The 24,542-nt window shown below is 38.5% G+C and overlaps 1 protein-coding gene across 4 annotated transcripts in view; it reads left to right on the top strand.

The window, feature by feature from the left end:
- CDK6 (cyclin dependent kinase 6) overlaps window positions 1-24,542 on the top strand; it is a 234,408-nt gene that overhangs the window by 57,112 nt on the left and 152,754 nt on the right. For all 4 annotated transcript variants that reach the window (XM_032643379.1, XM_032643381.1, XM_032643382.1 and 1 more), the window contains exon 3: window positions 3,760-3,895. In XM_032643379.1, the coding sequence (XP_032499270.1) occupies window positions 3,760-3,895 (136 nt within the window). The remainder of the gene's footprint in view (window positions 1-3,759; window positions 3,896-24,542) is intronic.

Below are 24,542 nucleotides of genomic sequence, written 5' to 3'. Positions count from 1 at the left end.
TGTTGATTCAAAATGCATTTTCTACCCATTATGACTAATGTAATTTAATTTTACTATGATAATGTTTACTAAGCAATTAAGTCAGACTAAATTTCATGTTTTAGTATAGAGTAATATTTCCCAAAATGTCTTCTGTACGGTACTGGGTCTATTGGATGTTGATGGCTAGCATTGGAGCCCAAAACCTACAGGTTCTTCTAGGACTTTTACTTCCCTCGATGTCACTTTTGAATTTCTAAGGAGACGGCAATAGGCTCCATTTCCCAAATAAAATTGATACCGGCACCTTAAAAAAATAAAAAGCATTATCACCTTGAACCAGCGTGAGCCACTTCTAATAAACACCATTCTTCTTGTAGCCTAGAAGAATATATAATTATATACACTAAAATTTATACAAGAATATTCTACTCTGTGTCTCTTTAAATGTGTGTCTTTAAAAAAAATTGCCAATTAAAATTAGTGCCTTTTCTCCATGGCTTATCATTTGGGGCAATTAACAGGGGCTCCAGGGAGCTCACCTTTTGCATATCTCAGGTGTGGAGTCCAGGTGCTGCAGGCAGCAACAGTGAATCTTAATAAATTGAAGAGAGTGATATAACTTCGAGAAAAATAACTTGGGTGGGTTAGATGTTATTCTTGCATTGTGTCATACAGAGTGTTTGAAAATGGTTTCAGTGAGATGAAGCAACATAGCATGCTGCCAGGGCTGTTAGGTAACTAACAACGGTTTGGGAGCAAGTGACCCTTCGGTTTAGCAGTGTTTTATGATCACTTCATTCTCCAGCTACGTCCCTGTCAAAACATTTTTTTCTTTTGGAAATTACTAAAACGTCTTATGTATTACAAACCGTAAGTGTAGTAAGAACTGGAGTTACTAGTTCTTTACTGACTGGAGGCAGTGATAAACAATGTATTTTTTTATTAAGGAAATGTATTACTTATAATAGAAAACATTTTGAAAGTAATGTTTAAGAAGCACAGCTGTAATGATGCAGTTCCCATGTTTGTATTTGATCTTAGTACAGGCCATTTTTGGTTCATTACTGTTTCATTTTATCACAAAAATAGAAGCAACAGATATAAAGAAGCTTGGTAATTGTGGAACTCCTTTTTCTTCTTCAAAAGGAAGAAAAAATATTCCATTGTATATATTTGCCACATCTTCTTTATCCATTCATCTGTCAGTGGACACTTAGGTTGGTTCCATGTCCTGGCTATTGTAAATAGTGCTGCAATGAACATTGTGGTACATGACTCTTTTTGAATTATGGTTTTCTCAGGATATATGCCCAGTAGTGGGGTTGCTGGGTCATATGGTAGCTCTGTTTTTAGTTTTTTAAGGAACCTCCATACTGTTCTCCATAGTGGCTGTATCAGTTTACATTCCCACCAACAGTGCAAGAGGGTTCCCTTTTCTCCATACCGTCTCCAGCATTTATTGTTTGTAGATTTTTTGATGATGGCCATTCTGACCAGTGTGAGGTGATACCTCATTGTAGTTTTGATTTGCATTTCTCTAATGATCAGGGATGTTGAGCCCAGCCATAAAAAGAAACAAAATTGAATTATTTGTAGTGAGGTAGATGGACCTAGAGTCTGTCATACAGAGTGAAGTCAGAAAGAGAAAAACAAATACCGTATGCTAACATATATATGGAATCTAAAAAAAAAAAAAGAAATGGTTCTGATGAACCTAGGGGCAGGACAGGAATAAAGACACAGACGTAGAGAATGGACTTGAGGACATGGGGAGGGGGAAGGGTAAGCTGGGACGAAGTGAGAGAGTGGCATGTACATATATACACTACCAAATGTAAAATAGTTAGCTAGTGGGAAGCAGCCGCATAGCTTGGTGCTTTGTGACCACCTAGAGGGGTGGGTTAAGGAAGGTGGGAACGAGATGCAAGAGGGAGGGGATATGGGGATATACGTATGCATATAGCTGATTCACTTTGTTATACAGCAGAAACTAACACAACACTGTAAAGCAATTATACTCCGATAAAGATGTTAAAAAAAAAAAAGGGAAGAAAATAATAAAGCTGTCAAAGTATGCAGTTTAAATGGAAAGAAGATTGTTCAAAGGAGCCTATGAATAAATGGTAGTTAACTCGAATTACCAAATTGAAAGAGTTGTTTTCATAAACTTCCCAGGTTTCAGATCCATGCATGATAGCAATCATATTTTTGAGTACGGCATGCATATGATTTATGGCATTATTTTTAATAAATTTGTTAGGAGTTTTTACTTTGTCAGAATAATTTTTCAGAATAAGTCACATTAGTGATACTCGAAGACTTTAGAAATTTAGAAAAAGTTAAGTTTATAAGTAGATAATTAAAACTTAGAAGTCAGAATATTTGGAAGTAGACAAACGTAAGGAAGAAATTCTGTTGATCTTAATTGATTTTAATGGAGTGGTAGAACTCACCCCAGGCTGCCCAAAATTAAAAAGGAGTTTGGACCTGGCTATAAAGTATGTGTGGTTGGTGGTGGTGGTGTTCACCCCATTGATTTAACTTAATTATGGTGTTCTTTAGTTTCTTTTAAAGTTTACTTTAGATTAACACTGAAGTACCAAAGGTTATGGAGCCCATTTAGCCCAGAAATGCAGTAGAGTGGCATGGTGAACCAGCTAGGCATTAAAAATTTAAGAGGTAATGTACAAAGTGGATAACTGAGAGTCAACCTTGCATTTCAGTAACTGGGTTATATGCACATTTATAGTTAGTTTCTTTGAAGAAGGTGTTGTTTCATTTTAAAAAATGAAAGAAAGTAATATGAATAGCACTTTTATTAGCCTTTTCTTAGCATTTATATTACATTCTTGTCAAGAAATTTATTTATATCTTGTTTATGGGTGGTGTGTTTAACTCTTTAAATGTTTGGTGAGCATCTCATGTGCCAGATAGTATCCTTTGTCTGTTGAAACTAAAGGAAATTCTGTCCTTTGTCTTGAAAATTCTTTTGACTACTGAAGGCTTTGTTCTTAAAACTTAAATTTTGAATTTGTTGTAGGATTTTATGGAAAGAATTGAATTCTCCCATCCAAACATAATTATAAAGTTTGTCAATCTGCCTTTATCATCTAAGGGCAATAGAGCTTACAAATGCAATTTCTGCCCCCTCCAAAAGTTAAAATTTCCCAGTTTTTATTAGCATGATATTTGGAATTTTAAAACTAAGAATTCATGCCCATTCCAGGGAAATGATTTGATTCACCAGGATGAGAAGGCTTTCTTAGAAATAAACCAAATTTCTCCATATTCCATTATAGTTATTTTCATAGGCATAATTATAAGACCTTAAATTCCAGGAAAATCTAAATTGCAGGGTCCAGCATCTCCAGAAAATGCTCAATCTGTCTCTTTAATAATTCTTGACCTGTGAGCTAAGAACCATATTTTTCCTAGAGGCTGCAGTTTTTGAAACTATCTCTATCAGCAAATTCTACCTAAGATCTTAACTAAGGAGCCCTCCAAGCAGGCATTCTCATGTTGCAGTCGTGTTGCTTTTTCTTTGCCATTGTGGATTTTGTCACCACTTAACCAAGTGCTCTGCCCCTGAACTTTCATATCGATATTAAAGTATCAGATCCTATTAGGTATCCTTACGTATTATCACAAGGAATGATCAAACCTGTCCTTTTTTTCCCCCTAATTACGTGATCAGATTGAGGGATATGTGTAAGACTTACAGGTTACTTCTTTGCTTATTACCACCTACTTAATACCTCTTTTTTTTTTTCCTTTTAGGTTGTTTGATGTGTGCACAGTGTCACGAACAGACAGAGAAACCAAACTAACATTAGTGTTTGAACATGTTGATCAAGACTTGACCACTTATTTGGATAAAGTTCCAGAGCCTGGAGTGCCCACTGAAACCATAAAGGTACTAAGAATCATCTCTCTGCCTGGTCAAACAGTCACACTGTTATATAAACAATGGCACTCTTTCCTTATGAAAATTGCCAAAATTAGAGCCTTTGGAACTCAATATATAGTTAAATATATCTAGTATGACTAAGTGGGATGTTTAAAGAATGGGGTATATTCTAGTTCACTAATTTTAGGGCTCAGTGGAAAAAACCCTTTAGTTCTAATACATATTAAAATTATTGGAAAATATCTATTTGTACGTTATCTAGCCCTAAGCTTAGAAAGTATAGTGTAGTAAGTATAGCTCAGCCTTTTTCTGATCGTTTGTGGACTCTGAGGGTTATAATTTAAAACATCATTCATGAGTATATTGAATATGTACTTGTATACTGGTCCTAGGACATACCTATGCTATGTAAATCTGAAATATTGATTGTTAGGCCCTTCTTTCTCCATTTTCTCCTCATTCATAAAACATTTATAGGAAGCCTAAGTGTCAGGTACCATCCCAAACTCTTGGGATTCAAAGATGACTTAAGACTCCTTGGAGGTCAGCAAGCTAGATGCATTGTATTGGCTAGAGGTCCTTTCTTCCTTTAGGTCTAATGGGAAGAGCTACTTGTAAAGCTCTGTTGGTCTTACTTTGTTCTGCTTAATTGAACTTCCGAGTCAATCTTGTAGATCTGTGCATATCATGGGCAGGTTTTCACAAAGACCTGTTTGTTTTTGTGAATCAGGTGAAACAGACTCCTTACCTTATCATTCTTTGTGTAGAAATGAATTCTAGAGTTCAGCATCATTTTAGATAGGAGTTAATAGCTGAAAACAGTTTATCTTCTGAACAGAGTAAGAAATGTCTTTTAGTGATAGCTAGGTGGTGTTCCCAGATACTGATACATTTAGAACTTGATGTACTGAATGATTTATTTCTTGGGTTTTAGACTAATGTAGAATTTATTTTCTCCTATCTGCCTTTCATGAAAGAATATGGTGCTCAGGAATGGTCTCGTTGCTTCCTGAGCAGTTTCAGGGACAGTAAGGCCCTTTAAACATAGGTATTCCTAATTACCTGTTCTTGGTCCTTTTCTCTTCTATCTCTGCATCCCTTTTTTCACTCAAATTCTATTCCAGTCCTGTGGCTTCAGTTCTTTCCTTTATGAGTTTGTCCAAAATACCATGTTCAGCACGCAGGGCAGAGTATAGCCCTGTTTTGTGTTCTCTGCTTTCTGGCCAGATTGGGCTAATCCCCATCCTCTTACTGTGGCTCGTAATTTCCTACCTCCGTGGACTTCCTTCTCGTTGCCATTCCTTTGCTCCCCCCCACCAATAACTCTCTGCTTACATTTTTCAAGGCCCACCCCAGATATCATTTGAGCAGCCTTTACAGCTGGATGTAATCTCATTTGTCTTATAGCTTGTTCTACATCTCTCCCTCTTTATCATATTTTCTACATTTAATTGTGATTATTTGTGTCCATGTCTTACCTATTCATTCATCTTTGTATCCTGACAGTCCCTACTCAGTGATTTATACACATAGGTACTCAATAAATAAGACACATTGCCAACCTTTCTTCAGATATAATTAATTGAAAATTGTTTTTTAAATGACTTCCAACAGCTTAAACACGGACTGTCAAAATAAGCATTAGCTTCTTCTGATCTATTTCTAAGTTCAAAAATTTCATTTGGGGGAGGTCATTTTTTTTTAAGCAGCGAGACAAGGTAACCATATATTTATACCCTACATTGCCACCTACATGGATCTTTTGAGCTTCACGTTAAATTCTCCTAGGACATTAGAGGCTGCTGAGTGGAATCATTTGCAAAAGTATGTGTAGTTAAAATGACTGATAAACCAGAGTGATGTGCTTAAACTAAGTCTTGACCAGGCAAGAGTAGAAAATGAAGTGGGGTGGGGGAAACTCCCAAGGGTGGGAGTAGAGAGGTAAGCAGGATTCAGAGAGGAACAGGCAAAAAGGTGGTCACTAAGGTGACATGAAGGAGAGGAGCCGGGGGATGGCCAAGCCAAGGTTGGGGAGCGGGGGATTGGTGCTTATCAACAGAAGCTTTTGACAAGGTAACTTGTTAAAAGTATTTTTTGAGTTCTTCATCTATCCAGGGAAAGGGAGTGTCACTTCGTTCTGTGTTGAACAGGAGATTCTCCTGGAGGCTGTTAAATTTCTTCAGCCATCAGGGGCAACAGCCCCACAAAGGTAGAGGTGTGTACAAGGGCTGTGGTTATTTAAGGTTTGTGGTTAATGGTGTTTTGATGTTTTCGTAGTAAAATAAAACTATGGTCAACTGAAATATTTCAGGCGATTAATTTGTATCTTAACGGCTCATTGAACATCTTTTGCTAACTTAAAAGTGAGTCGCAAGACCCGTTTCGTCTTCACCCTTAATTTTTTTTTTAATTGAAGTATAGTTGATTTACAGTGTTGTTTTTAGTTTCTGGTGTACAGTGAAGTGATTCAGTTATACATATACATATATTCTTTTTCAGATTCTTTCCCATTATAGTTTATTACAAGATATTGAATATAGCTCCCTTGCTATACAGTAGGACCTTGTTGTTTATCTGTTTTATATATGGTAGTTTGTATCTGCTAATCCCAAACCTAATTTATTCCCCCCTCCCTGCCCCTTTCCCCTTGGGTAACCATAAGTTTTCTATGTCTACGAGTCTGTTTCTGTTTTATAAATAAGTTCATTTGTATCATTTTTTTTAGATTCCACCCATAAGTGATATCATATGATATTTGTCTTTGTCTGTTTGACTTCACTTAGTATGATAATCTCTAGGTCCATCCATGTTGCTGCAAATAGCAGTAGTTCATTCTTTTTATGGCTGAGTAGTATTCCATTGTATATATATACCACATCTTCTTTATCCGTTCATCTGAAAAGGGCATTTAGGTTGCTCCCATGTCTTGGCTATTGTAAACAGTGCTGCCATGAACACTGGGGTGCATGTATCTTTTCAAATTAGAGTTTTCTTCAGATATGCCCATTCATCCTTAATTTTTAAAAATTTTCTGAACTGTGCTGATCTACTTTTCTTCCTTATTAAATATAAGGGTTTTTTTTTTTTTAGAATTTGTGTTTGAGGTTAAGGTCATCATTAAAAACATGAGTAATCATTTAAAAGCACTATAGTACTATCAAATGGATAGTTTTAAGCTGAATATATGATTGACATAAATTTATTTTTAATGAACACTTTTATCTTTTGTTTCTAAGTTGACATCTTTTTGTTTGTTTTTTTTTTTTGTTTTGCGGTACGCGGGCCTCTCACTGTTGTGACCTCTCCCGTCGCGGAGCACAGGCTCTGGACGTGCAGTCTCAGCAGCCATGGCTCACGGGCCTAGCCGCTCCGCAGCATGTGGGATCTTCCCGGACCGGGGCACCAACCCGTGTCCCCTGCATTGGCAGGCGGACTCTCAACCACTGCGCCACCAGGGAAGCCCTCTAAGTTGACATCTTTTTAAGCACTGGTATGAAGGATAAACAGCTGCTCAGTAGGAAGTTCCAGCTAGTTGAGGTTCTGGTTAATTGAATTTTTCAAGCACACAGCCAGAGAACAGAAATATTTTGTTGTTGTATAGCTCATTTATGAGAAGTCTCAATAACTATATCAAGTGAATATTGTTATTATGAGGAACCTATTGGGAACATGGATTGGGTTCTTTATATAGAATGCTTTGTTGCAATAAGAGTTTTTCTGAATATACTCGTACAAAGGTTAATTGAATATTTACAGGGTGAGTTCTGTGCTAGGCACTTCGAGGACACAAAACTGCATAAGTCATGAACCTGCACTTGAGGACCTTAGAATATAAGAGCACACAGAAGCATGTGGGACACTTCTCTATGGTTATTTAAGTAGTTTAGTTGGTGTTTGGTATTTTCAGGTTTAAAAAACCCCACTTACTTATGAATAAACACAGTCTGTAGCTGATTCTTTGCATTATGGTACCAAAATATTTTCTAAAATGTTCTTCGAAATCATAAATATTATTATTGACATTGTCTTGCATATATCAGAACTCGCCATGTTGCAAAATAGACAAATAGGTAAAATATTTTAACATGAAATAGGTGTAAAACAGGAAGTCAGGGAAAGACCTCATATTCGGTTGGTTTAGGCTGTGGGAATTTTCCTCCACTACCTGTCCCCCACCATGTTTTCTGTGGCACTGTTGACCTGTTGGTCCGCCTCAGTTCACTATATTCGAGCGCACATTCAGGACATAAATTGCATTAGGTGAGCCGTACTTGGGTAAAACTGGGATGTTGCATGGTCTCTGACTAGCTATGACAGAGGTAAACTCTTTCCGTTCAGTACCATTTTCGTCAACCTGTTCGTTATAAAAAGAGCCCATGAGGGCTTCCCAGGTGGTTCAGTGGTTAAGACTCCGTGCTTCCACTGCAGGGTGTGTGGGTTCGATCCCTGGTCAAGGAAGTTCCACATGCCACATGGTGCAACCAAAGAAAAAAAAAAGAAAGAAAGAAAAGAAACAAACAAACAAACAAAGAGCCCATGATGGGCTTATTTTCCCAGCTTACATATATCACAATTTTTACATGCATTTAAATACCATTTGTTTTTAAAAGTAAAAATGGCAGAAAACCACCCCTGAAGCCCTAAGTATTAGTGAAGGTTGATAGTTGGGTGAACTCATTAGGGGAAATTCTATCATTATCATATGGTCTGGACTGAAAATTGTCATTGAGAGGCTTAGGAGAATAAAATCATAGGTGGTTCTTTCCAACATTTTAAAATACACCTATTCTAAAAATAAATACATTTATACGTCTTATTCATACTTCATCTTGAAGTTTTCATCACATTCTTTAAGCTCTTTTCTTGATGTCCTGAGATATATTCTTTCATGTTGATGGTGACATTTGCATAAAGAAACCTCTTGACTGCTATGCTGTGACATCAACAAATACTCAAACTTTGCTTCGTAGGCTTATTGTTGCCATATCTTGCTTTCCTATTTCTAGTTTGGAATGTTTTTTGTTTTGTTTTGTTTTGGTTTTTTTTTTTGGTACGCGGGCCTCTCACTGTTGTGGGCTCTCCCGTTGTGGAGCACAGGCTCCGGACGCACAGGCTCAGCGGCCATGGCTCATGGACCCAGCCGCTCCGCGGCACGTGGGATCTTCCCGGACTGGGGCACGAACCCGTGTCCCCTGCATCAGCAGGTGGACTCTCAACCACTGCACCACCAGGGAAGCCCAGAATGCTATTTTTTGATGTACTTAATTGTGGAGGAATGCAGTGCCGTCTGTGTAATTTTAATTTGATCGTTTGAGATTCGACATTGTCTTCTTAGACCGCCATGCTTAAACTTATGAGGCAATAACTGACACCTTATGATTGTCTTATTTTTTTCTTTGGGGGTTCATAATACATTTTGAGTACCTGTGTTTATGTAGCACCTTTCATTTACGGGGACTTTATGAGAAAAAAAAAAAAAGGCTTCCAGATTGTTAGGTTTTCTCTTTCATGCCTTTATCTGCTACCTTATGAGAGAGGATCAGAAAGAACTGTAAACAAATTCCCTCACCTTGTTCCTTAGTCATGTGTAACTGCTACCCAGAAAAAGAACTATATGGCAGGATATATATGGGGAGAGACTCCTGTGTAAAATCTTATGCTTTACATGTTTTCAAAGGCAATGCCTTCTTTTACTAAACTATCATTTGGTACTCAGGCTTCACTCTCTAGTACATTATCTCTCCTAGTATATGACCTGGCTTCTCAACTATCTTTTTAACGCTTTGAGAACCTAGTTTCATTCTTTGGACATTCTGTACATGTAACACACTTTTCACGAATAGAAATTCAAAGGCACTGAAAGCTCACAGAGAACACCAGCTGCCTCTCCAAAGTAGAACACAGTTCTTTCAGCTCAAGACCACATGGCCTCTTTGGATGACTCAGTCTTGGAATAAAAATTATATTTTATTTGCGTATCTCTATGACAGATGAATTCTATATGGCTTGAGAAGACTGAAAGACCTCAAGGTTTATGTGTCTGTGTGGGTCATTTTTCTCTGTGAATTAGATTTCATTTTATCTTCGATTGAATGTTTCTTAGAGATGTCTGTTGGTTGTAACATTTTCAGTAAGAGATAAAATGTACTATTAAGTTTATTTTACAAAACCCAGACTTCAGAGACTGACACACACTGTTAATAGCACCTGTTTTCTGCCTCTGGGAAAGATCTGTTTTCATGAATAATATCTGCTTGCAGTAAACAGTGGCTCTGGTGTCAGGTTGGGATGCCCAGGGCTGATTCATCTTTCTCCATCTGACGTAATGCAAAGTGACTGCCTGGTCCCTGGACTCCGATGAGGAAAGCCTCTCAGAGCCTTCTCTCCTCTCGCCCCTAAAGGAATCAAGCCACGGCCCCGCTCCGCTGCTAGTGGTCTCCACTTTGCCTGAATTATGAGCAGGTGATTTGTCTCATCTTTGCAGGACACAGAGCAAATTAACATGAAAATATCGCTTCCCAGAAAACAAGGCAGGCTTGAATGCCCTGTCGCTGCCGGTCATTAGCCATCTGCCACCGACACTCATACTCTGTTTATCACATTTGAAATTCAGAGCAGATGTTGCATAATAAAGTGATCCCAAAAACAAGACAAGAAATTCAAAGAACAAATACTTCACAATAATGATAAGGATCCTGGAAGGAGATTTTTTTCAATCTAATAGCAAGGCTGGACTTAACTGAATAGACCATGGTTTTAAAAACACACACAGCCACATGCACACACATCTTTCCTGGTGTTTAATGCACACTGCTTTTTTTGTAGTCACATGAAATAATTTTTGAAGAAAGTGCATTTGTGAAGGATGCCTGAGAGGACTGTTTAATAAGATTAATTGTAATAAGCAAAGTGGAGAGTTGTAATAACACTAGTTCTGGTACAAAGGACCTCATAGGTCAGTCATGCCAGTGTTGGTTTTTACTCTAAAATGGGCCTCAACTTACAGCAATGTGACTTAAATTACTTCACTCCTGTAGTATAGTTGGATCTCTCAGGGTTTGTAGCTAGCCAGTGTGGTTGCCCAGACAGCTTATTTTCTTCTTGGTACTCCAGATCTTATGTTCCCTCTACCCTTTGCCTCCCCTGCCTCCTTCCCTGCCCCCCACTCTTCCCCCCATCCTCCACCCCCCATGCGTGTGCGCACACACACACTCACACACGCACACTCACACACTCTTAGCTTCCCCAGGCTCTGCGTAGCTCTGCCCCAGCTTCCTCCTCAGTCCCTGGCTTTGGGCTCTCTCCAACCTCAGTCCTAAGAGTCTTTCATTTAAGTTTCACTACCCTTCCACATTAATGTAACATTTTACAGGATTGGTTATTGGAATGTTTTACCTAATCAGCCTATGTGCATTCTAGACCCTTCTTATGCCTTATAAAAAGCACATCATTCGTGGTATATTAACAATTGTGCTTAGAGGCATTCTGCTTTTTAAAACTCAGGCGTCTGAACTTTCATCAGGAATGTAACCTATGTCATAGTTTTCCTCTGTGGAAAGTCAGCTTGGAATGTAGTCTTCTGACTCAAAAGAAATGCTTTCTCCACACAGACCACACCCTCGTTCCCACCCTTACCTGTGTATGTGCCCGCCTCACTCCCCCCGCCACCAACACACAGAATTTGGGGGGATTTTTAAAAACGGGAACATCAGCCATAATGCTAAGCAAAAGTTAGGCAGCCACCCTGGGGGTTGCTAGAGGGTTAAATCAAAGTGGCCCCAGCAATTGACCATCATCACCTCTAATAGAAGAGCTGATCGGAAGGAAGTGAGTCAACACTGAGTTTACCTCAAATTTAGGGGGAAATGTAGGGTGAGTGAGCTACATCTGTGGTAACTTTCAGTAACTCTTCAGGGAGAACATTTTTAGATCATCTAGATTTTGAGGACTCTCCCAGAAACAAATCCTTAAGCAATTTCCCAAGCCCTTGTAGTAGTTGAAAATATCGGAGAAAGAGGACAGAATTATGCAAATACATGATTATCTAAAAGTATGTAATAACAAACTATAACAGAGTTATTTTGTGGTTGTTTTTTTTTTTCCTAACAGGAAATATGGGTTAAAAAGAAAAAAAAAAACACTAGTGTCTTTCTAAAGGTACTGTAAGACTGACTCACTAAAATAAATATTGACTCACTAAAATAAACAAATGACACTTTGATCAAGCTAATAATAGGTAAGTTGGAATCTCTTTAGAAAGTGCTTTCTCACCTTGGGCATTAAATCTGTTTATAGAGCCCATGAAAAAGTTGCAGGCAGTATATACCCAGTGCGTATCACCATGGTGACAGATGGCCGAGTGATGCTCCACAGAGAAGAGGGATATTCGTCACCCAAGTTTAGTGTGTGCCTAAGCTCCCTGGTTACAGTATCTTTTCTGGCTCTCTTCCTCTAAATGTTGGGTGATCCAAAGCTTCACCTTCATCTCTCTTCTCCCTGTCTACACTTTCTGGCCAGGTGATAGGTGATGTCGTTCAGTCCCAAACCCTCAGGTATCATTATTCTCCAGCCTGACCTCTCCCCCTTGCTCTAAATGCATTATAGTCGACCAGCCGTTCCGTTTGATATCTCGCCACCAAAACATTGCCCAAGAATCTTCTCCCCAGCTCAAGCCTTCCCCATCTGCCCAGTTGTTTGAGCCCCAAACCTAAGGATCCTTCTAGCCTTCTTTCCTTCACAATCTTCATCTAATCCCTTAGCAAGTACTTTTGGTTTTATCCCCAAAAGATAACCCCAGTCCGACTGCTTCTCAATATCTTTGTTGCTAGAGCTCTGGTCCAACCCATCAGACCAGCTTCCTAACTCAATATGCTGTTTCCACTCCAGCCCTGTTGTAGATTATCCTCCATACAGCAACCAGAGGCACCTTATTAAAGCATAAATAAAAGTATTACTCCTTTGCTGAAAACTTTTCTCCAGTAGTTTGCTATGACTTGTAGAATAAAATAAAAGGTCTTGCATGACCTAGAGCTCTTCCTTCCTACCCACCCCCTTCCTCCCAAGCTCTGCTCTGCCTCTACTCTTTTGGTTCCCTGTCCTTCAGCCACACATGCCTTCTTTCTGTTCTTCCAGCATGCTTCCAGCTCAGCGTGGGTACTCATTGTTCACTCTGTTTGGAATGTTCCATGCCTCTCCCTCCCAAGCCCCACAGGTAGGGTTCCTGTTTCTCACCATTCTAATCCCAACTCAGGTTCTATCCTAACGACTCCTCTGATCACTTCACCTACCACTCCACACCTACTTACAGCTTACCACATTACACCACGTCGTCCCATTTTATCTTCTTCAACGCTTAGCCGAAGTGATCTCATTCACTTTTTTATATTTTTCCCAGCTAGAAGGTGAGAGCTTTGAAGTCCAGTCTCTAGTTTATTGCACTATCCCCAGTACTGTCTGGAATATATAGATGACCCCCAGTAAACATGTGTTGGTAACTATATTTTGATGCCTACATTTCAGAGTTAATTAGAGGGTTGATTACATAGACACCTACTTTCCCATTGTACAAGTGAGGAAGTTGTACTTTTTCAGGCATACATAAGTATATATTTATATATATTTACTTTTCTATTATATATATGCATATACATATATAACAGAATAATACATATGTATGCATATACATACATATATATGCATATACATATATAAAATAGAAAAGTAAGCTGAGAATATGCCGTAGCTCAACACATCTACGTGGCTCTTTCTTCATGGTGGGCAGGGACACTGTGGGATTATCCGTATTGTAACTAAGGATTTGCTTGGTTGGCTTGGCTTAGATATAGTCTAAAACCAATAACGGATCTCCACTAGAACTATAAGGCATTTTCTCCTTTAATATAATACTGACTTGACTAAATTCCCAAAATTGTTCTCTTTCAATGTTGGACTCTGCTAATTGTATTTTATACTAAGGATGGGACATTGAGTCCAATGAAGCGATTGATTGACGCTATGAATCTTAGAGCCCATTCTCATCTCTCAGGGGTAGAGTGACACATTTTTTAAAATTTAAATGTAAGTTTCCATATATTCACTGTGTGTGCAAAGTTCTTTCTCATCCCCACCATGAGAAGTAGCAGCTTCAAAGAGTTGTTACTTTAAAAAGATCTAATTGGAAATCCTCTCCTATATTTATTCATTTGGATTTTTACCATTCGTATCCAGAGATTTCAGATACCCACGTGGTTGTGGAGTTTGGAAGCTAAGAAAGCACATTCTACTAGAGCAGTTGCTAATGATTTGCAGTCACTAATTTTTAAATTAGTGAAAGGCATCTAGAGAAAGTATCCACCAGTTATCTAAGATTGTAACTTCTTCCTCATTCCTAAGCAAGGTGGAAAGGCTTAATCAATTGTTTCATTGCAGTTAAAATCATTATTGGTTCTATTAAATATTTGTTGAAATGAGTAAGTGCTTTCACAAATGGTTGTGCAATGAAGCCCATAATGAAAACCTCATAATGGTAGGTATGAGAATCAAATATCTCTAGCAAATGAAATACTGTTGCAAATACTCTCCTTCTGCTCTTCCTCTTTCTCATCACCACTATCAAAGAGCAAAATTCTCCAAAAAGATTGACTCCAGTGGAAAAACTCAAATGAGGAGAGTTTGACCTGAATTTGGATTCATTTATCTAAATCAGGGCCTTGATGCAAGCATCTGAACACTGTGACTCTTGACGTCTTAGGAATTAAAAGAAAATTCTGTGAATATTAGAAATGAATAAGTATAAATCTAATCTTTAAAAACTCTAGCTACCACCGTACAATGGAAGCCTAATTTGGATGCCTGGAAAACAGACTAAACCCAACAAATTTTGTAAAAATGAGTTACCATCTCATAAGGGGTTAATGAAGTCTAAGGTAAACATAATGCTCTTTCTCCAGGTGTGGTCAGTGAATCACCTATATAGTCACCGCCTGGGGTGCTCATTTAAATTGACAGTCTTGCCCTAAACATAATCTCAGGAGGGAGCTTCCAATAAGTACCCTCTGATGTTGCTTATAGACACTGCTGTTTAAAAGATACTCCTTACAGTTTGACATATGACCCTACTTGGAAATGGAAAATGTCTGAGATGACTCAAACCTCTGGAATATTTGCTTGCCTATGAGTAGGTGGCCCCAGCCATTCAGAGGACTCTAATCTAAGCTCAGATGAATCAGGTGTGGCATTTTAACTAATGCCGTCTGACTGTATGAATACTTGTTTAAAAGCACCGATGTTTTATTCCTTAAGATGGTCTTATTGGAAAATGCTAACTCATTTATATGAATTACAGAGAAAACGCTTAGGAACATGAGAATTCTAACTAGAAAGTCTTAAGCCGCCCAGAAAGCTACTCTTCTCAAAAACAGTGTTCATGACATATCATGATTTGACCTTTGAAAGATGCTTTTTGTTTCATTTCACTTAATGTTCTCACAGTTCTCTGTGGGCCTAACTTAGTAAACCATTACCAGATTTGCAAGTGTAATGATCAGAATTCCTAACCCTGTTTTATTGATTTGATGAGGAACCGAAACCATATGAAACTTAAGTGAATCATAGGCATAGATTTTTAGTGCTGACCCTAATGTGGCCAAACAGTGTTCAGGTACTTACTTTGAGGCTCACGCATTAGAAGATGAGTGCTCAGAATTTCTTCCACTTGTGTTTCTAAGCCTTTAACAAATGTAAGCTAGTAGCTTTGTTGGTTTTTATATTTACCATTGCTCTCTGCTGTCCCTGACCATACTTGTTCATTTTTCCTTTCTTGGACAAAACCAAAGAAATATTTATCATTCTACTCTAGTATAGTCACACCACTTTTAGATTGGAAAGCTAAAATAGAACATAGCAGGAAATTGGGGACCACAGGGCATAGGAGGTTTCACTCCGAATTAAGTTTAGGAACTGCAACGTTAAAGGGTTTAAATCTACACTGAGCTATCAGATGCTGATTGATCTGGAAACAGATATCCTTAATTGAAGTTGCTCTGTGAATGTGTTTAGTTCTATGAATATGTTGGAACACTTACTGAACATTTTAATTTCACTGTCACATTTTATTGTTTAAATATGGAACTCACCATCACCCATATCTGAAGACCTGAAGTGTTTACTGAGACAAAGGTGTGGTATAAAAGCTGTAGGTGAGGGCCCTGCTTCCCTCCGTCTCTTCCCTCTGTAAAAATATATTCCGAGTCAGGAGGATGCGGGTGCAAGAAGAGGAAGACATTGGTTTGTAGTAACAAGAGAAGAATTGATTTAATGGGTTCCAGTGAAAAAGGAGAGATTTATGTACCCTCAATAACCACTCCCTAAAAGTTAGCTCTTTTAAAAATACGTGATGCTGAGTGTAAATATCTGAAACATTACATTACTAACTTTTGTTTCCCCCATTATGATTCTTTCTCTAGTCATAGCAGTTTATCTTGTAGACCTGAAGTCATTTAATGTTTCAACCAGATATTAAAGGTGGCTTGATTCATGCCTTCAGTGTGCAAAACTACATGACTCCAAATAAATGAAAATCAAGGACATAAATATTGGTTAAGTTGGTCTTTGGCATCATATATTCTAAATGTTGCCACTGTATTAACGGCCCTTGATATGCTTCTCGTGATTGCTGTAAGATCTTGATAAAAAACAGGAGTTGGGAAGAAAGTAAAATATAAGTTACATTAGAATGAGTTAAGAAAAGAGTTGCATTTTGGTGTCGTCCCAAGCAGGGAGATTTATGAAAGCATCGCACACCAAGAGAAAGGACTTCTTTTCTGTTTCAGCTCCATCACTTTCACCACCACAGTTTCACAGGACTTCTTACTTTATTTATCACCAAGTTCCATAATTAACATATGGTTCATGTTATTGATTTCTCAGGTTTCAAAGTAAAATAAATTGAGCTTTCTTCCACATTTAGAATATACAGTTTTTTTAAGGAACTCTAAACAAAGACATGCATTATTTGTAAGTTAGAGAGCAGCTGCCAGAAAACAGAAAATTAGGAATGGAGTCATGGGTGAAATAATAGAGATACTGTTCAGAGGTAACCCTTTGTACAGCAGGAAATTTTCCTTAGAAAAGAGACAGCTGAGTTTGCTTGTAAATTTTGCTAGAAACAGGACTGATTTAGTAACATTTAGTGCTGGTTAGGAGGCTGAAGACAGCATTCCAGCTTTGGATACCAAGCAATTGCTGTCTTTTGTGGTTTTGTATAAAGTCTAAACACTTTATAGTTTTAAAAGGTATGTGTATATGAGGGGGGTGCTGCTATTAATTTTTTTAATGAATAGAATAATATATCAAATATCAGATCTGAGAGTAGAGGAGGGTTTTCTAAGCATAAAACAGTAGAAGTTGTCACAAAGGAAATACTTCATAGATTAGACCATAAAAATTTTAAACTTAAAATATTACAAATAGAACTAACAGGCAAATAAAATATTTGCCAAAAATACAGCAGACGTTTAATATACTTAACATATAAAAAGCCCTTAGAAACCAATAAAAAGAAAATTACCTAATTCAGATATGAATAAAGAACATGAACAGACAGATTCACAAAGAAATACGTATGCACAGAATGGCTGGTAGATAGGTAGGGGAAGTATTCCACTGCACAAATAATCATTGAAATGCACATTAAAACCAGAATGTATCATTATAGGAGATGATTAAATGAATTATGAAAATTCATTTAACAGAATGATTTTTCAAAAAGACTTATTTTTGAATAATTGCCTAAAGAAAGATAATATTCAAACTGTATATATAATACAATCCCAATTTTGAAATTATTTCAAATAGATGCATAGAAAACTAGAAGGAAATATGCTAAAATACTAAGTGTATATCTCTGTTAAGGTGTGGGTTGTTAATATATAAGTGAGCATGTACATTAAGCTATATGCAATTGTCAATAGTTGACTGATTCAACCTAATATTTTTATAATCTGACAAAAGGGTGTTATGTGTTTTAGTACGGAATGCCTTCTATTATAGAAAAGTTGAAGTTCTTATATCTGAATCTTTTCTTGAGCCCGACATAAGAATTAGCAACATAACATCATGTCGTTTGTGGTTAGGCGACACAATAGGAGAGATTTTGTAAAGTAATCAATGTGTGTACATTAAAACATTTAATACTTGTTTATTGATGCTGATGATATGGATAAAAGGGCAAATGTTGAAAGACTGGGGAAAAAAAGTGATCGGGTCTTCTAATCAGTCTTACACCATTGTTACTATCTCCTTTAATCTTATCTGCATTTTACCATTAAGTGGTATAATGGGCAATGGAGGAATTTCTGTTGATTGTAAATGGAAGCAATTGCTGGTGAGTCGTAAACTTTTAAATTAACGTCTGCATATAAAATAAAGTTACAAGCCTGTGTTTACTACAGTGGCAGGTACTGGTGTGGGTTTCTTTAATGATCTCTAGGTTTTCAATATTTTTTACATGGAATCAACTTTCAATCCTCTTGTGAAAATCAGCTCATAACACTTACAGTATATAGTTCAGCAAAGGCTGTTTAGGACTATGCATTATTCTGTGCCTGCTAAAAGAGGAACATTTCTTTTCAAACCCTGAATCGGCCTCTACAGGGAGATTGCCCACAGATATTGAATAGATAAGATGTTGTGAATGCAGAGTTAGTTTAATGAAAGAGTGTCAGTTGTCTTTCCTATTTTCCCCCGAAGTAAATTATTTAATTTGAGACAAAATGCTAACAGCGATCTTGGTAATACACTTGCCCTTATAATAACGTGAATAACTCCACTATCCACTCAAAGACAAGCTACTTTTTTTCAAAATTAAAGGGGGAAAGTGATGCCAAACAAAGGGAATTTGAATATATGCTTATTATTATTATTATTTTTTTAACCTTTCCTTAAAGTCTATTGTCTCTTCCCATTTGTGGCCTTTTGAGCACACGAAGATGAACATAGACCAGGGTAGATGATAGTAAATGAAAATTGTTGAAGATATGTCATTTATAGAAAGATGAATACCCATAGCTTTGGTGGTCCCCTTGTTGGGTTTAGAAAACTGCATCACCAAACACATTCAAAATATTGAATTGCTTGTATCCCAGACTGAATCCTCAGTACAGTGGGTAAAATTGCTGTGTTCCAACTTAGCTCTGTGAGCCCCTAAGAAGATACTCTTAAAGTGGACGCAGCAGCAGCTCTTGATGATAACCTAAAGTATTGGGTAGGAGGGAGTCCCATTTCACTTGGAGAGAAACCACTGAGCTTTCTTTCCTCCAGCCAAAATAACAAAGTCCTAGCCTCTGGTGATTGATGAGCATGTTGCCAGGGGAAATGGACTGGAAAATCATCCCTTGTCTTTTACTTGCCACAGGAAATCCATAACAGAGATCTCCATTCTTCTTGTTCTGATAAGAGGCCTAACGAAGCATCCAGAAGGGCCGTGAAGCCTGGAAATGTGTTATACCCAGCTGCTTGCTGGGTTGCCTTTTAAAATACGACTCATAATTCCCTAACTCACAAATCGAACATGTGTGCAGTTGGATAGCCTTTGACAAGCCACGCAGCTTTTTGACCATTACAATGTGGCAGTTGAGCCGAGAGAGGCTGTTTTAATAAGTATAGGTAGCCCCTGTTTAACCTAACAACATGCATTTCAAAAGGTATCTGTGCAATCAAATTTAATACGTAGCATTCTCTTACTTTGGCATTGTTAAATTGGATATTCATAGGCTGGAAAAACTTGGGAGCTCAGAAATGAAAGCTAGGGCTAAATTTGTAAATGCAAATACAAATAATGTTTTAACTAACCAGAAACATTGTGAGAAGCACCCCCCGGCACACCTCCTGCCCTTCGTGGGTAAGGCCGCAGAGCTGCTGCTGAAGCTGTGGGCATCACACTGCAAGCTTGGGATTGCACATGCACATGTCTTCGGGAATACTTGCGGAGTCAGTTTTGAGATGTTCAAGCTCAGGCCATGCAGTTGTCACATGAGAGGGACTGTGTCTGAATTTGTTTGGGATTCCTGTTTATTAAGGTTTCCACATTGGTCTTGGCAAAAGGGATCTGTTATTTAGTAGTTTCTCAGCACCCTTTGGATTTGGTGTGTTTGGATTTTCATTAAAATACTACTTTGTTATCAGAAAGCAGGAGTCCTTAAAGACTCCTACATCGGCAGTGAACACTAAAAGAAAGGCTCAGGTAGCCTTATGTAGTATATTTTGGAAATGTGTTTGTTTAAGAGATTAGGGTTTCCACTTCCATGACTTCTTCCTTTGTGTTTTTTCCAGGCCTGCATTCCAATTCTGAGTTAGAAATGTTTTAAACCTTTCCTACATTATATTTATAGGAATAACAGCCCATCCACTAAAGTTATTCCCAGAGCCTTTATTTGCTAGTGGTAGGCATGCAAGCTGTTTTATGCTTTCTCTCTGGTCTTATGCTTCTTGCCCTAGTGACTTGGAGAATTTTGTTGATTCCGTTTGGTGGTGGAAAGATAGATGGCCAAAGAATGACCATCCTGAGGCCACCACTCTACGGCTGGCTTTGAAAAGCCCTCTTGGAAGTGGAAACACATGTTCGTTCTCCCCAGGACCAACCTGGTAACGCTGCAGGTTATTGCAATCTCTCCTCCCACTATTCCCTCCCCCAAAATGAGAGGCCTGTTGAACTTAGACCAAAACCTCTACATTGTTCATTTGCTGAATTGCCTGGTTGCTGCGAGTGTTCCGTGTCCCTTATGTTCTCAGAAACTGGCTACATCTTCGCATCAGTACACTGTAAAACTTGGGATGGAAGAGAAAGTGAATTGAACAGATTCTTGTTTTTATGAGTATCCACTACTTCAGAGCACCCAAATTTCACTCCATTGCCATGCCCAGACATAAAATTGAGGCACCTCTTTGTTGTGCCTTTCTGACATGCCCTCAGGGCTTCCAAATTTATTATAAAACACTTACCAGTGTAATTTTCCCATTGCAGCTTTCCATCTTTCTCCTTACACTTGACTTTTGAGTTGTATACAACATCACGGTGAGGTGAAGTTCCTGTTTGCTCCTCCCCCCACCCCGCTTTTAAAAAATTTATATGCCTCTATTTGTTCTTCTGAGCCCAAATCAGCAGGGCCTAATCCATAACAGAGCCACCATTTTAAGTCCCCACCGGCTGAGTTTGATTCCTGATTATATAAAGAGGAAAAAGCAGATCTTGCCAAGGTTGGGGCAGATTCCCGGATCTTGCCAAGGTTGGGGCAGATTCTCCAACCTTGCAAAACGTTGCAGACAATTAATGGGCTTGAACTCGAGATGCTTTTGTGCGTGTGCTTGTATGTGTGAGAAAGAGTGAAAAAGATACCCCATGCATAGAATTTTTAAACTGGGCAGCCCCATGGTAGTTCACTAGAGGCAAGAGATACCCTGTTGGCTCCTAGGCCTTCCTGGAAGCCACCTGCTGGAGAAGCTTCCTTGGAGACGAATGTCACATGGCTTCCTTTGGCCTGAATGATGTTCCTACCCGAGCTTATACCTGAGGAGGCCTTGGAAGAGGAATACTTCTTATACCCAAAGTACTGTGGCGATTGGGGTCCTACAGTTTGCCACTCAGGAAAATAAACCGGCGTATTAACTTCCAGCAAACGCTACCTCCTTGGTTTGAAGCGGTTTATAAAGCATTTTCTTCCTGGTTTGTGCGCCCCACATTGTTTCGGCTTCTCTCATCACTGACCAGCTGGCTCGTTGGTGAATAGAACTGTGGGCCCCTCGCCATGTTTCATGTGAGGTCTTGGCTGGGTGGCAAACAGGCAGCCTGTAGCCAGTGTCAGCAATTCAGGAGGAATTGGCACAGCAGTGTCCCCATTAATTTCTGCTTGTCACATACTGTCATGCAAGTTACACCAGAGAGGAAATGACCGTTAAAAAAAAAAAGGTACCCTTGTGGCACTGGGTCCCCTCCAGACGTTCCCCAAGGTTAAACAAGTGGATACAATTAGCTCTACACAGACAGCTGCGGGGAAGGGAAAGCCTAGAAGTAGGCCCCAGGGCAATGTGTCTTTCCTGTTAGCAAGGAGTGTCAGCTATCAACATCTGCCATATTTTAACCCTTCAAAGGGCCCCGTAAATTAAGGGGAGCTATTATCCTACGCTCTGCTGATCATTATCAATCATAATGCCTTGGGAAATTACCACAGTGCTGCTGCCTTGGTGGCAGGTTTTGTCCTGTGGGGAGCGTTCTTTATGTTTTTGCCAGGAGCAGAGAAGGGCAGTGGAGGCAAAGAGGGTGGGGGGAAACTGGCTCTTTAATCGTTGGTAATTTACTGCCACAGGGAAGGGGACTAGAGTGGCAATAAACTCTTCTTCAGTTCAAACTCAAGTCGTTAAAATTGGTGGGCTCCAGCCGGCTTCCATTTCCAAAGAGATCAGTCTTGCTGACTGACTTTTGTCAAGCCGTCTTCACCAAGAGCGATGGCGGCTTTTAGAGCACAAACAAGAGCTTTGGGAAATGAGAACCAGTTTTAGAGGAGGAAGGCGATCCAAGATGAGAAAAGAAACTCTAAACTAAATAAGAGGCTTCCAAAAACTGTTGTTTTATTTTTCAAAGATTGAAATGATTAAGCTGCTGTTATCCAAATGGAGTCCTGACTAACCTTTGTAAGCGCACACTGTGCTTTGGGGTAGATTTGTCTAGTGAAAGTCTGATTGCCAGCACGGAGCGAAGGGTGAATGAGACAGTCCCATGTGAAATTATGTTTGTTGAAATGTACTCGTTTGAACTCATCATAAAAACTGGAGGAAAAAAAGAATGGTTTATTACCATGTTTTAACCCCAACAGGTATTGGGTTCATATTTGTGTACTTAGAACTTTCTTTTCTGAAAAGATACCATTTTGCTTGGGGGCATGAGTATTTATTTCTCGGTCAGACAGGAGTTCTGAAAGTGGTCAGTAATGATGATTGTGGGGGACCTGAGCTGATGTTCACCTGTATGATTGCACAAGGACAAGACAATGGAGGGAATAATCATCTTTGGATTTTCCTGAGTCCTTACTTAATGTTACTAAGGAAAATTCTGGCATCCTTTAAAATAACTTTAAGTAAGGGCTAAGAGCCACCATCAGAATAACTGAGTAGAAGTAACACTGTGTCATATTATCTAGACTTCATTTCTTCCTATATGGAAGAAAAGGTGGCATGATCACCAAGGAGAGCTTGGAGGTGTTGTCAGCAATGAATGTGAGAGCTGTTGCAATCCTATGGCATTATTAGTCTGAGACCCTCATTTCATAGACCCTCATTTTATAGGAAACAGAATCTCAGGGACTTGTCTACGATCTCACAGTGAAGTAGAGGAAGAACTCAGGTCTCTCCTTCCCAGGTGAACTGTTCATATCATTCCATGGCCTGCTCAGTAGAGCCCATTTCAGCAGCAACAAATTGGTCCCTTTGTCCTGTTGACAGCAGGGAGTAGGAAGGAACCATAAATCTGGGGTCGAGGCGACTTTCTTCAGTAAGGGGCACAGCCAACTTCTGCCGTGACGTCAGGCTGTGAATTTGATGCACCAGTTTTAGTTGGCCCTATTAGAGCAAGAGATGCCAATGTTAAAAGATGGTCTTCTTGTACAATTTTAAGTATATCTAGAAATATCTAAAAGCATTTCTTAATTTTAGTGTCAAGATAATATATAGATTTGGGAAAATTAACCTCTTTAGGTATTTACAATCTTTTCAATATTAGATCACAAAGAAGAAAAAGCAAAGTATACATAAATGTGAGCCCACACGAATATGTGGCCAATCCCTAACTATGAGATCTCTTTTTGTCTTGTAAATGTCTTATAGACTAAATATGCGTTTTTCTATTACTCATGTTACTGATCCCTGATTTAGGGGATAATCAGTAATTGACTTCTGTTTGAGCTTAGGTGAATATTGAAGTATCTAATTTAATAAGTTATTAAATGTCACCACAATTTGATGCTCAGGAGTGGATTTATTCACCATAAAGTAGATTCTTATTTCAGTTAAAAATGAGAACACAGAGAAACTAAATTACTATACTTACTGATGTTCAAACAGCATTGTTTTCTCAGAATTGTTTCTTAGGCCTGATTTCAGGATCTGATGTACAATGTCAGGCTTCAGTTGAAGCACATACCTGAAGACTGCCTAGGCTCCAGAGGAATACCAGATGATTGGAAACAGAATAGCAGAGAAAATACCAATTTAGTGAACAATAATGAGCCAATTAGTCAAACAACATTGGCTTGAATTTCATGAGAAGGCACTGAATCATTACCAACTCTTGTGGTATTCAGAATCATAACATCAATCATGATGAACCACTTTGGTAGTCATGTGTCCATAATATGTAATTCCATAAAAATTCTCTTGGTTTTGGCATTAATTAATAATGACTCTATTTTGTAAAATGGCATATTTCATTGAAAACATTTGTATTTAAACACATCAACTAAGAACTTGAAAAATCTTTCCTAGCATTCGTTAGAATTATAATTGCTGAGTTCCCATGGGAAAAAGTAGTTTCTCATTTTAAGTCCCAAAGTTTCGATAGGATTTGATATAGCATTTTGTTTCACTTCTAGTCCTAATGACTCACTGA

The sequence above is a fragment of the Phocoena sinus genome, chromosome 9 (genome assembly GCF_008692025.1).
Source record: "Phocoena sinus isolate mPhoSin1 chromosome 9, mPhoSin1.pri, whole genome shotgun sequence".
Lineage (NCBI taxonomy): Eukaryota > Metazoa > Chordata > Mammalia > Artiodactyla > Phocoenidae > Phocoena > Phocoena sinus.
The sequence above is the reverse complement of the archived record's forward strand: the minus strand, read 5'-3'. Positions and strand labels throughout refer to the sequence as shown.